Consider the following 13,350-nt stretch of genomic DNA (forward strand, 5'->3'; position numbering starts at 1 on the left):
TTAATATGAAGTAAAATGAAAGAAGACTTTGTTTCTCAGCATTGTTCTCATTCCAATGCTAAAATAAATTTAACACAATAGTTGTACCATTCAGTTTAAGAAAAACAAGTCGAGCTATTCACTACCTGACCTCTCCTAACAGGGAATGTGCTACTGAATCATATGAGCCTACAGCAAACTCAAGAGTTTTGGTTTTTGGGGTTTTTTTACTTTAATTCTAGTATTTATTGTATGCTAACTAAGTTTTAGATGTTTTTCTGTCATTTTTTTAACAAAACAATGAAGAGTTGAGCAAGTAGATGAGAAGCATAAACAAAATCCTCTCTTTCAGTAAGCTAACAGACAGGTATTTTGTTATAGGTACTACTGGTACTGTGGTAGTGCTTGGAAACTCACACCACAACAGCTGTACACAAAATTAACTATAAACATAATTTACAAAAGACAGCCTTTGTCTTGAAGAATTTAAAATCTACATAAATAGGACAAAATTTGAAGAGACACACACAAGGAAAACTGAAGTGGCATACATATGTCTACACAGAGGAATGATGACTGACCTGCAAGACCGGCTACAGTTTTTTGGTTTGGATTTTTGATTGGTTGTTTAGTTCTTTTAATAATACATCCTCTGAACATTTTGCTGCGTAAGTCAAGAGTGTCTTACCTGGTGTAATAATAATATTATTGGCTTCCTTTATCATTTCAATTGCATTGTCCACATTGATTTCTGTGTGGGTTCCAGTAATTTCCATCGGCTTCCCACCAGCTGTTGACGTGGTGCCATAGCCCCCTAGAATCACATTTGCAAGGGAACGGTTCATAGCCTGAAAGACAAGAGGTTTGTGATCAGCTAAAGATGAAATCAAAAAAAAAGGAAACAAGATGTCCACAAAGAAAACTTGTGAAAATATTAAAGCCCTCATAACAATAGTATTTATCTGCTGGTTTTGCCTGCTTACAACTCAAAACATCTTAAAAGAGGCTCCTTAAAACAGAGACACAGATTAACACAATAGCCAAACACCAGCTTTTAACAAATTACATTACACATGTAATGATAGAGCACCAGCGTTTCCCCAAGACAAAGGAAAAAAACAATGCAAAGAGCAAATATTGGTCTCATTTTGTTCTCAAAAGAGAGGATATAAAAATGCATATTTGATGAGGGGGTTTTTTTAAACATCTATATACACATACACACCATTTCTGTAAGATACTTTCTTAAGTTCTTGAGCAATTCAACATGTAAGCACAGAACTGCTATATGGCAGCATGGAAATCATATAGCTCTTACAGGTAGCACAGAAGCAAAGCTCCTACACCAGCAAGACAGGGAAAAACACAACAACACTAAGTAGCAAGACAAAATTAACGAAATGCTAACTCAAAACAAATTGTAATGAACTGAAGGGGGCCATTAACTTACTGGCTGAGCACCAAAGGGGAACAAGAGATCTTAAACTAGGATCTTTAAGAGGAGAACACATCCTGAAAATTTGGCTCTGTTTAGATACATAGCCAGGAAAAGCCACTGGCTATATGTTTTCACTGGCATATCTTCTTGTGAGTGTGGTCCCAAAGCAGAATCTGGCAATATCTGGAAGTAGGCAAAACTTGTAATTGCAGTAAACAAAACTTCAGAAGCAGGAAAGCAACAGGATAAATTGCTTCTTTAATTAAACCTGTGTCATACATGCTGTGCTATCCCAGAAACCACAGCAAAATTTAAGAATGGATCTGCAGAAGGACACATACAAGTGAAACACCCACACAAAAGTATGCTTCCAGGTGTCCATTTTCTGCTGACATTTCAAATTATGCAACTTCACAGGTTTTTTGCTATAGCCTGAGAAGACACGCTATTCTGTGAAATTCATCATCTAGCAAATAAGCACAATGAAGATGTCAGAACTTTTGGTTAACCTAATAAATCATCACTGTTTTAGACACTGTAAGGAAGGCACACAAACATAGTGAAATCAGCATCTTTCTAGTGTCTGATGTAGACAGTAATTCACACCCTCTAAGAACACAATGACTTTGACATGTACCACAATATTAAATTGTCAAATGGAAAAACAGACTACTTAGTATATTACAGCAGTTAGGTGTCAGGTAAGACAGCCTAGACCCTTTTAAGTTGTTGCGCATATTAGAAGCGAAGCACCTTCTACACCTATCTAAATCAAAAGACAACAGTATGACCAGACCAAAGGAAAAGAAATTCCAAAATTTTAAGAAATTTTATAATCTCCTCAAAGCAAGCATGAGACTGAAGCACCCTTGCCTGGCTCTGAACCAAAGAGCCAAGGAAAGAGGTGAGAGTTCTGGCAAAAAAAAAAAAAAAGAGGGTGGCAGAGAATGCTTCAGAATGAGACAAGACCTCATCAAGCAACAATAAACCAATGCAGCTAAGACCTACTCAGCACAGGGACAGTGTGGAAACTCTTCTATAGCCTATTTCACCTTCTTCACCACTACAGACCACAAACATGTATGAATAAAGCGGAAGCATCACCATTCACAAACAATCCAACCACCAGGAAAAAGCTCTCTATGCTGTGCTGTGATACTGGCCAGGAGCTTACAGCCCAGGCAAAAATCAAACCCTCAACCCCTGAGAACTCCAAGTCCTTCCACTGTGCCCACAGAAACAGCAAAGCTAACACAGGTGATGGGCCAGCATACAACTTATAAGACTAACACAATTTGTCCCTTCTCTTGCTCTATTTCATCACCCCAGTTAATGGTTCCTCTTCAGCCTGAAGCATTTTCCCCACCCCTAAGCATACTGATTCTAATACTACAGTTGCAATCATCAAGTATTCACTCTGCAAAAAAAAAAAATAGGGGAGAAGGACATGCTAATGCAATCAAATGTTCTGAAGAAGACATGTCATGTTAGTGTTTTAAAATAAGTCAAAATTCACAAGATGAGTGAACAGTATAGGTCTTTGCTCTTTTGTTTTGAAGTTAAATTCTTAGTCCTTAACTCACCCTGCTAATAGGGATGGGTGGAAAAATAAAAACACTCACCCTACTAAGGAGGGATAGGTGGAAAATCAAGCAGATACAAGTGCAAAAACTAAGTGGTTGTCTGAACACATGTTGGTCAATTTTATCAACTCAAGAATTAAGAGATTATCTGGATAGGCTCTGGATGATTACTGTTTTATCACAAAAAGTAACTGGAAAAGTAAAAAGAAGGTTTTAACTATTAAGATGTTTCCACAAACACCTTCTCACCTGTACTAGATAAGCTTCAATACACTGCTTTGGATGGAAGTGATACTACTGGGAGGGAAAGGAAAAAAAAGGGAGGGGAAAACTGTTGCTTCATTAGCACAGGTTGCAACAGCTTAAAGCAGAGTTTACTTAAACTCTTGAGCACTTTTTCTCCTGAAATGCAACTTTAAGACAATGATACTGAATCTCCTGATTATAACAATGCTTTTAAAAGTAATGCTTTCCATTAAATGAATTAAAGCAGAAAAGAAAAATTCTGGGCTAGAAATAAGTTATTCTGCCTATTGTGCAGAAATTATACAAAATAATTTTAATTTTATGGCTGATCAACTTTAATTGTCTAAGCTTATGTAAAGCAGCACAAGATTTCTAGAATACTACCTCAGAAACTAAACTTCCTGAAACTTGAAAAATACATAAAGAAAAGACGCTCTGTCACTGTGTAAGTATTTTGCTAATTACTCCCCAGGCTTCCTATTTACCTAGATTCCTCCAACCAACAGATGCAAGTATCTCAAAACTCTCTTCTGAGTCCTGAGAGGAGCTAGCAATAAAATAAATTTTTAAAAAATGAAGGGGACAGTAAAAGAAATATGAAGGTATAGAGTGACTAGGCCTACTGATAAATACATACCCAACAGATCATACTTTCACGAAGACTTACAAGAATTTGATCTTTAAAGAATATACTTTTCATACCTGTGTTGCCCATAAGCATCATCTTTCTACTGATATGGATTAAATAGCTGACTGTATACAAATATATATGTATATATATTTATATTTAAAAAGATGTCCCAGGAGCAATATAACCTGATTTCCTTTTGATAAGGAGATACAAAATGTTCAAGAAAAATTCTTTAAAATTCATATCCGGGATTGTTCATTTGAACTCACCTCCACAAAGCTGCACAAAAATAATTTTTCTAAGTTTTTATGAAATTGTTCCTCGAGAGGGATGAAAATTAATGATACTGAACATTCCTAACGTGGTAACAACACTATTTATCAGCAGAGACAAAGTAAAAGAAGACAGCCAGAGCTGACCATAGTAAAACCATCACGACAGAACAGAAACACTGATCATACAAGAACACAAGAGCAGAAGTGAAACAGAATTACACAACAGAGAATCAGGAGGTTGGCAGCTGTTGCATTGTGAACAGTTTTAAGTCATTACCTCTCCAACTTTGAAAAGAAAAAGGAGAGAGACATGGGAAAACAAGAGACTTCTGTACAAATGTTCCAGAGAAAAAGAAACCATTACTAATAATGCAATATGATTTACACAGAGTTGAAGCTCAAGTTTGCTCTGACACAGTCACTAGTATCAGCGATAATTAATGAAAGCATGCTGCCACCCCGTGGTACTTCAAAGTAGGTGCTCTGAAGAAAGTAGCACACTCCCACACACTGCAAAAAACAAACTTTAAATTACTAATTGAACCAAATATGTTTTGTTTGCTTATCAAAAGTATCTCCTGCTGATAAATTTTAAACTTAGCTTAAATTTAACAACACTGGGGAGTGATATGACTAAAAAAAACCAGCTGAGCACCGCAATCATACCTATTTGAGCACAGATTCAAACCCTCAATGCCCAAGTCAATGCAAAAGCTTTCCTCAGTTTTGAAGTATGTGTCTCTCCAAACCAAAGAGAGATGACTGACATCTAATCTGACAGTTTCAGTCAAGAATATTCTAGTCTGTGAACACCTAGCAGTTTGGTCTTCTGTGCTCATCTTCCTAGCAATCATGCTGAATAAGGTTTTTCATTACTTGGAAAACAAGCACAACTTCTGCTGACTTCTTACCACACACATGATGTAAGAGAGGATGGCCCCAGACGAGCCAATGAGCGCACCAACAATGGTCAACAAGTTGTTGTTCAGTAGGAAGCCCTCAGCACACAAAGCCCATCCAGAATAACTGTTGAGAACAGTAATAACTACAGGCATGTCAGCACCTCCAATAGCTGCTGTTAAAGTGACACCCTGGAAAAGGAAAGAAAATATTTCAGTATAAGCTACAACTAAGCAGAACATGCAGAGAAGACAATACGCCTGCAGCACTGAAAAATAAATACCAAGTTACTTAATAACATATTCAAGAATTTTCAATGTAGGAGACCATCCAGCTGTGGCCTGAGGATTGGACTTGCCAATTCTGCCTTTTGAGAGAGGACACTCCACTGTCCTCATGCTGCACTTAAGTCACATTTTTACTTGCAAAAATATCCTACCAGCTCCATGGAACTGTTCATACCATTAAAGGATTCACACTGAGCAATCTTCACAAGACTCAGTCTACAGAATGGTAATATTCAGGGTAAACTTTGCAACAGCTGGTGTGAGTGACTGGGGGAAGTTACATATGGGGATAATCTTACTAAGTCATCATGATAACCTGTAGATCCAGAGCTCTTTTAAGTATTTTACGGATAAACTTTCCAAAAAGTCTTTTAAAATATCAGTTTGTCATATGAAAGACTCCATTAAGTCACAGCTGCAAAAAGTAATTCTATACATACATGCCTGCTCTCTGGAACAGTTCTGATTCACAGCTAGATTTAGGAAAGTCAGTTGCTACTTGCTACTGCAAGTTAGCATACAGGCACTATGACAGCTGTGACTCAGGATGGTAAAATACAATCATTAAATGGAAGCTTGCAAAGCTTAAGAACAAACTGCTTGTTTAATTTGTTTCACCTCCTCCAATTCCCCAACTTACCATTATGGCTGAGAGAGCTGACACAGAACCTAAGCAAGTAATTCCTGTTGTGTAACTAGGATCAATCATGTATGGAATCATTCCGCCAATGCTGGCAGCCAGCAATCCTGCATTCAATGCATGTCGACCAGGCAAGAGCAGTGGCGCAGAATTCAGGATACCTGCAATCAAATGCATATTCAGAGACTGACACACACATGCAGGAGAGCCTGACTCTTGCCTTCAGAGAAGACTGAATACCTTAGCAAAATAAAAATTTAAAAAAGCGAAAGGGAGGGGCCGAAGACAAAACAAGTTAGTTGAAACTGAGACCTTGTGCTGACTCAGTATTGCAAGACATTCAAACTCATTCTAGGTTCTCAAATACTCCTGTTTAAACTCATTTTACTTCTTAATCTTGCTGAAATGCTTCAGAATAATCACAAACATCTCTTCGCTTGAAAAGCCTTTTTTTAAAAAAAAAAACCATACTTTCATTCTGGCCCCAAGTCTTTGCATATTGTATATGATGCTTTGTAATAGGAAGCTTTTAGCTGGAACTTCTTTGTACAGGTGCGTGCGTAGAGAAATATGACTGTGAAGATAACCCCAAATATAAAACACTCCTGCTTTCAAATGTTTTAATTTCACCAGTACCCTCAGTCACTTCCCACAGCTTCCTTGGACTTTCCACAGTTTCCCACATTGGCAGAGACTTGAGGGGAAAAGAGGGTTTGGTACTTGTGTGAATCACTTTAAAAAGACAATTACATATTTATTTTCACCCTAGGGTTGTTTGGTTTGTTGGCTTTTTTCTCCCCAACAACACAGCAAAGAGTAAAAATAATGCAAGTTTATCTGTTACTTTTCATGTAAGTACTCACCAAGTGCCTCATTTAAATTTACCTGAATTCAAGGGAAAGTATGAACTGATAGTCTTGGGAGTCAAACTGTGTGACCTACTACCTCCAGTTCAATAGTATAGACAAGCTTATTATTGCATATCATGCTGATATGAAAATGCAGGCGGAAGAAAAAAAAAACAAAACAAAAACCCCCAGGGAAGTGGGCTGAGACAGGCAGTGAAGTTCACCAGGGACATGCGCACAAATGATGGAGGTGGCCGAAGGCGTAAGATGGAGAAGAGAAAAAAAAAAAACAAGAAAAAATAAATGAGTAACTACTTAGCAGAAACACATCAGAAATACATACTACTGACAAATCCTTCAAAAGATTATTAGAGAAGACAGCTTTCCATCCATGTCATGCTTCCTCCTTCAATGGCTGGTCTCATAAACACTGAAGAAAGCAAACAGATGTTTCCCAAAGGAACTATTGCAAAGCTATTAACAGGATTAGTAATAGGAAGCTCTTAGCTGAAACTTCTTAGTACAGGTATTACTTCAGTTTCTCAAAAGCTGTATGCTTACAAAACCAAAAATAAATGCAATAAGAAATCTTCAGGTGCATAAGAATCAGGAATTAGTGAGTATTTAATTTAGAAGGCATATTTACTAAAACAGTAAGAGGTATGGCGCATGGAGTTTGCACAGTAGGTAAACAGTGAACTGAATGGTTTAAAGTGAGGCACTCTCAACTGATATTGCAAGCTGCCTACCTAAATGAAGCCTTCAATGCTAAGAACAAAATCCAATAAATATTAGCGGTGCTCACTGAGACCAGCAGTTAAATTTTCAATTAAATTGTCTGCTCAAGAATACAGTGTGATCATAAAAGTTCAATAAAATAAATTAGAGAAACAGTATCAGGTACTGTCTTAACAACACTAAAGCAACACTTATTTCTAGACAAGATGAACTGAGGGAAGCTTACATGACTTGGGCATTAATAGCAGTAGTACGTCCAAACACTGAAAACAAACCTTTCATAACTAAAGCTGTACACAAATTAAATAGAATAAAAAAGACAAAAGTACATATAAGAATTAAAACATATAAACTGTTACCTGATGCAAAATACAAGGTTTCTTTCCAATCACAGAGCAGTCTAAAAGGCAGAGCCAAACTCCAGGGGGAGGGGGGACCAAAACCTTTAACAAATACTTAATTCTGAATGGAAGGTCTCACCTTGCAGTTTTCCATAAGCAACAAGAGAGCCACTGAAAGTCACTCCACCAATGTACGTGCCAAGGTAGGCCACAATCTTGGTGAGGTTTGCAGCTGGATCAGTAGCAAAGTGAGGATATTCAATCAGGTATTCTGCTACACAGGTGAGCACAGCAGCCAAACCAACCAAACTATGGAAAGCAGCCACTAGCTGAGGCAGATCTGTAATCTGGATGCGTTTAGCAATCGTCAAACCTATTGAGAGTTGGAGACAGAAGAGAAGTCTTACAAAACACAACGAATCTGTGCAGCTAGAAATTAACGTATCATGGTTCAGTGTGCAATGAATACATGCACACCATGCCTGTTCCAATGGAAAAATTTGTTCTACAGTAGAAATTGCTATGGCATTTAACTGACAGATGCATATGCGTATTTTGTGCAGTGAGGATATCATGGAAATTAGAGAGAAGATTTAAGCATATCATGTTCTTAGAAGCTTCACTAAATATTGAGAAATTCAGCATTTTCTCTGGTGAAAGCACAAATGTGAAAAATGCAATTTTGCAGCATTCAGCCAAGAACTGAAGTATCAAGTTGGGCAAGTTCATTCACTTCTGCATACCCAGTTTCCCTAACAGAGATTATATGCTCCTGCTCTTTCACCAGTCTCCCCATTCTTTATCACATCCTATACATTAATAAAAGCCCTGGGACTTAAGATTCTTTGTTCACATATTTGCAAAATAACATACACAAGCCATAGAAGTCAATTCACCTGTGAGCTATACAGTATTTTGTGTAAATACAGCTTGCATAAATCCATGTATAGAGCATATATTGTTATTTTATAGTATCATACACATACCTATGGTACCACCAAGTGCCATTGCACCTGACATCTGTGCCAACAATTCAGGTGAGGGTTTCAGGCCTCCAAGAGTTGCTGCTAAACCTCCTGCAACACCAATCATACCCAAAGCATTTCCAAGACGAGCCGTTCCTTGGGTGGACAGACCAGCCAGGGCACCAACACAGCATAAGCCTGAGCCCAGGTACATCATCTTTAAAATAAGAAAAACATTAATATGCATCCATGAATTAGAGACAAACTGAAAAATCATTATAAAAATATTTCTGATTATTACACAAAAGGACTGATTTCTCCAGAATATGTGTAAGTCACATTTCTTAACTGAAGTCAAAACCCTTGACTGTGGGAAAAATGTTGTATAGGATGTGAGTTTGGCCAATTAAAACATGGTCTCTGTTAAAACTTTTTCCCCACTTTATGACCTTGGTTTATCTGTACCATGAGCTCCAATTGTAGCACAGACTACACGCTACCCTCCTGCCACATCCAAGGTCACCTGCTCCACCGACTGAGCCAACTCCGCCTTATCCCTCTAGTCTTAAAAGACTGTCATGACAGAGCAAACCCAAAGTATGGACTAAATGAACTCAGTAGACATTCTGGAAGGACGACACATAGACTAAGAAAATGGTATCTGTGAGGCCAGGGAAAGGGCTGGTTGTTACTTACAGTGTATCAGGAACCTGAGCACAACATAAATGGTATGGAATAAGGGATGGAGACTGTCCTGGTTTTGACTGGGACAGTTAATTTTCTTGAGCTGGGAGGGAGCACAGCCAGGGTGCCAGGCCCAGATTGGCCATTGGAGTATTCCATATCATGTGACATTATGCTCAGTACATAAAGGAGGTGGGTTCTCTCTCCATTGGGGCCTCTGACAGCTGGTCGGGAGCAAGCTGGGTATTGGTTGGCAGGTGGTGGACAATCACATTGTGCATTACCCCTTTGTACTTTCCATTATTGTTAATGTTTTATTACAATCATTAAACTGTTTTTTATTTCAACCCACGAGTTTCTCTCGTGTTCCTTCAGCCTCCTTCCCCATTCACTGAGAGTGGAAGGGTGAGCAACCCACTGGGTGGTGTTTGGCTGCCGGCTGAGTTCAAAACACAACAAGTTCAGAATAAAGTTTTCCTTTAGTACAAACCCAAAGCTAAACAGTCCTGTTCATTATCAGAACAGTTTCAAAATTTGCTTATGGCACATGTGAACTCCTGTTTTCAAAAAGTATAAACAAACTTAAATGAACTGAGCTGTACATGTCTAGATAACTGAAAAAAATCAGATATAATACAAGCCCCTAGCATAAAGGTATGTTTGGAGTCATTTTTTCCAAACACAGAGGGGAAAAACACATTGATTTTTCTTACTGTTAAAATAAATGCAAACAAAAGTTTACTGTAAAAGGTGCTATAGGTACAATTCCTGTACATCCCTCTGTGCTGAAAAGTTTTAAAATTTGCAGATTCAGCATTTGGGGTACGATTTTAAACTTAATCAACTTCAGATTGACCTTGTGGGAATACGTAGCTGATGAAAAACCATGGCTAATTTGCTGTTTACTCCTCAACAGAGTAAGCACAGAAGAAGCAACCGTGCTGTGAACAGTGGGCTAAGAGCCACAAAGTTATCTTCTTACCTGTTCAATATTATAACCACCACTGAGTGCAGCTGCATAGCCTCCTACAAATACACCACCAGGAAGTAGGTACAAGTAGTTGTACTCAGGAGGATCTGTGGGACGTTTGAACATATCCAGCATTCTCTGTGTAACTAGAAATCCACCTGGCCAAAAAAAAAGGAAAAAATTTTACAAAAATAAAATCTGAAACTATGTATACCAAGGTATAAGGGAAATACTCGGTTACATCATATTACCACAGAAAGTTAGCAACTGACACCAACAAAGCCTCTGAAAAGCTAGTAATCTGGAAAACCACCAGGAAACAAAGGTGTAATCAGGGTGAGATCCTGCTGTCTTTTTTAACTTTTTGAGGAAATTCATAAAATGAGGAGTTGGAAAGCCTGGAGGACTTGCTCTGGCTCCATACTCTACGCTGACTGTAGGATACAGGTTAGTTTATGACTGTGTCCTTTTCCCTATCTACTCTAGCAAAAAGCAGTATTTCTAAGTCACAATGCTCACTTTCTCATCTTTTTTATTCAGGAAGCTGGGACTTCTGAAACTCAAGCAAGCAGAATTTTGTTCTATGCCACTAGTATATTTTTCAAGTAGGAAAAGGAATACAAGGACAAATGCAGCACCATCTTGGGATATACAGGAAAAGATATTTCATATAACCATCACCCAAATGATACTGTAAAAGAAAAATGCACATTTAAATGCTTCCCTAAAAAAAATGTTATACCACAGGGTGTGCAAACCAGATACAGTAACTACTATGAAAATCAAAGGTGGGGGAGGGGGAACGGGGGCAGCTGGGGAGGGAAGAGCTGTTCTTTATTGATGGATGCTCTCAGATTCTACTCCCAGGAGACTATTTCTGGTATCTATGCAATTACAGAGATAAAAAATAATTACACAAGTGCTTTAAAGTTACCCTCAGGAGAAAACCTAACATTCATACCTGCAATATTGACTGACGAGATAAAGGCCGAAAGCACTGCTAGACTTTGAGGAGTGTTTTCAGGGAGATAGCTTCCTCCCATCAATACCAGCCCACCAACTGCAGTCAGTCCTATTTAAAAGGGAAAAAAGTGTTACTGAACCTTAAAAGGCTCTATACCTATAGGAAGCTTCCTTTCAGCTGTCAAACAGATACCAGTCAACTCAAATTCTGACCGCTGCTCTACACATTACTATTTAAACAAAGACTACCATGGTCTTTTTCAGCAATACAAACATGTTTTAAAAGAAAAAAAATAGTACATGAATACAGCTTTGACGTACAGTGCCTCAAGCACAGAGTCAACCTCCGACTACTTGTTCAACAAAAGAAATTTTGCTTTTAACAAAGTAGATGAGACTGGGCCTGTCACATACGTACACACACAGATATAGAAAATCTTACATATTTATAGTTATGAATCTTATGGGTCACTTATGCATTTTTTCTTTTTCCCCCTCTCAAAACACATAGTTTGAGGAGAGGCAAAAAGAAAATATGAAAGACAAGTTATTTTCAGGGCAACATTTTTGAGAGATGGGAGGAAAGATGTGTTCTATGAAAGGAGAGACTGCAACACTCCAAGTAAAACAAACTTTAAAGCAAACGGATTAGGAGTGAAAAATTACTTACAAAAATTAAAAATACACAGCACTATGTTTGCCCTTCTTTTGAAAAAAAAACTCTCAGAAAAAGCCTGTTTTGGGTGTCCTACTCAGACATGCAAAGTAGTACTAGGCTCTTCAGCATTTTAAAAGGCGTATCAGGAGACTTCTGTCTAAAGTTTGGGTAAAACGAGCTGTGCCTACTTCAAATAGGAAATAAGCAGTTGCATGACAGCTACTTACCTGAGATAGCATTAGTCACTGACATGAGCGGAGAGTGAAGAGCAGGAGTCACACCCCACACTGTATGGTACCCCACTATTCCAGCTAGGCCAAACGTCGTCACCATTTGTGTGAAAGCAGTATTAGGAGCTACAATGCCCAGTCCTAGCATGCCAGCTAAACCTGGAAGAAATCCACAGCAAAACTTTTCTATAACTTCTCAGTGATTTCTTACATTTAAACTCTGTACAACAGGAGTCCAGTATTGAGCTAACAGCAAAACAGTTTTGTGCATGGACTTGTTTCAAGATCAGGTGGATCACCTTTGTCAACTACCACACTCTTTCAGTGCTAGTGTTTCTTTTACAACAGAAAATAAAACCATAAGTATGATATGCACATCTTTGTTACACATGTACACAAAGAGGCAAAGATATATTTCTACACCAAATCCTGTCACTCTCCTGTCCTACAGCAAAAATGTAGATGAGTCACAATCATGTTGTGATACTACTTGTGAGACTCAAAGCGTGCATACAAAGAACAGCAGTTAAAATTAAGAATACTCAATTTATTGATTTCCTCATGCAGAAGTTCTGATGCACACAGAATAACAAGGGACAAGAAGAGACAACATTTATTTGTCAAGACAAACGTCCTATTCTTAGTACTTCAGTAGATTGTGGGCATTTAAGTCTCATACAATACACTGAAGTTTGTAGATAGCAATGGCATTGAACTGATTCTGCTGCAAAGCACGCACAGTCCCCTTCAGAATTTTAAGTATTTTACTGATATTTTAATAAAGCCAAATACATTCACACAGCATGAGTCAGCACTGTTTGAAATGTTAATAATCTTGGTTAAATTTATAAAATTTTATTTTCCCTCTCAAAAGTAATTATTACACTACACTGATTTTGCACTAGAGTACACCAGCCAATCATCTGCTCTCCCAAATAGTTATTAAATTGAATGAGTAAGATGAGGAGTCATTT

The 13,350-nt window shown here is 38.0% G+C and overlaps 1 protein-coding gene across 3 annotated transcripts in view; it reads right to left on the reverse strand.

Annotated features, from left to right (window-relative positions):
• The window catches only part of NNT (nicotinamide nucleotide transhydrogenase), a 48,778-nt gene that overhangs the window by 15,813 nt on the left and 19,615 nt on the right, over window positions 1–13,350 (reverse strand). For all 3 annotated transcript variants that reach the window (XM_074856698.1, XM_074856700.1, XM_074856699.1), the window contains exons 11-18: window positions 12,374–12,535; window positions 11,487–11,597; window positions 10,538–10,683; window positions 8,893–9,088; window positions 8,046–8,279; window positions 5,980–6,140; window positions 5,064–5,243; window positions 668–827 (exon numbers count right to left, since the gene is read on the reverse strand). In XM_074856698.1, the coding sequence (XP_074712799.1) occupies window positions 668–827; window positions 5,064–5,243; window positions 5,980–6,140; window positions 8,046–8,279; window positions 8,893–9,088; window positions 10,538–10,683; window positions 11,487–11,597; window positions 12,374–12,535 (1,350 nt within the window). The remainder of the gene's footprint in view (window positions 1–667; window positions 828–5,063; window positions 5,244–5,979; window positions 6,141–8,045; window positions 8,280–8,892; window positions 9,089–10,537; window positions 10,684–11,486; window positions 11,598–12,373; window positions 12,536–13,350) is intronic.

This window comes from Strix uralensis, chromosome Z (assembly GCF_047716275.1).
Source record: "Strix uralensis isolate ZFMK-TIS-50842 chromosome Z, bStrUra1, whole genome shotgun sequence".
In the NCBI taxonomy this organism is placed as follows: domain Eukaryota; kingdom Metazoa; phylum Chordata; class Aves; order Strigiformes; family Strigidae; genus Strix; species Strix uralensis.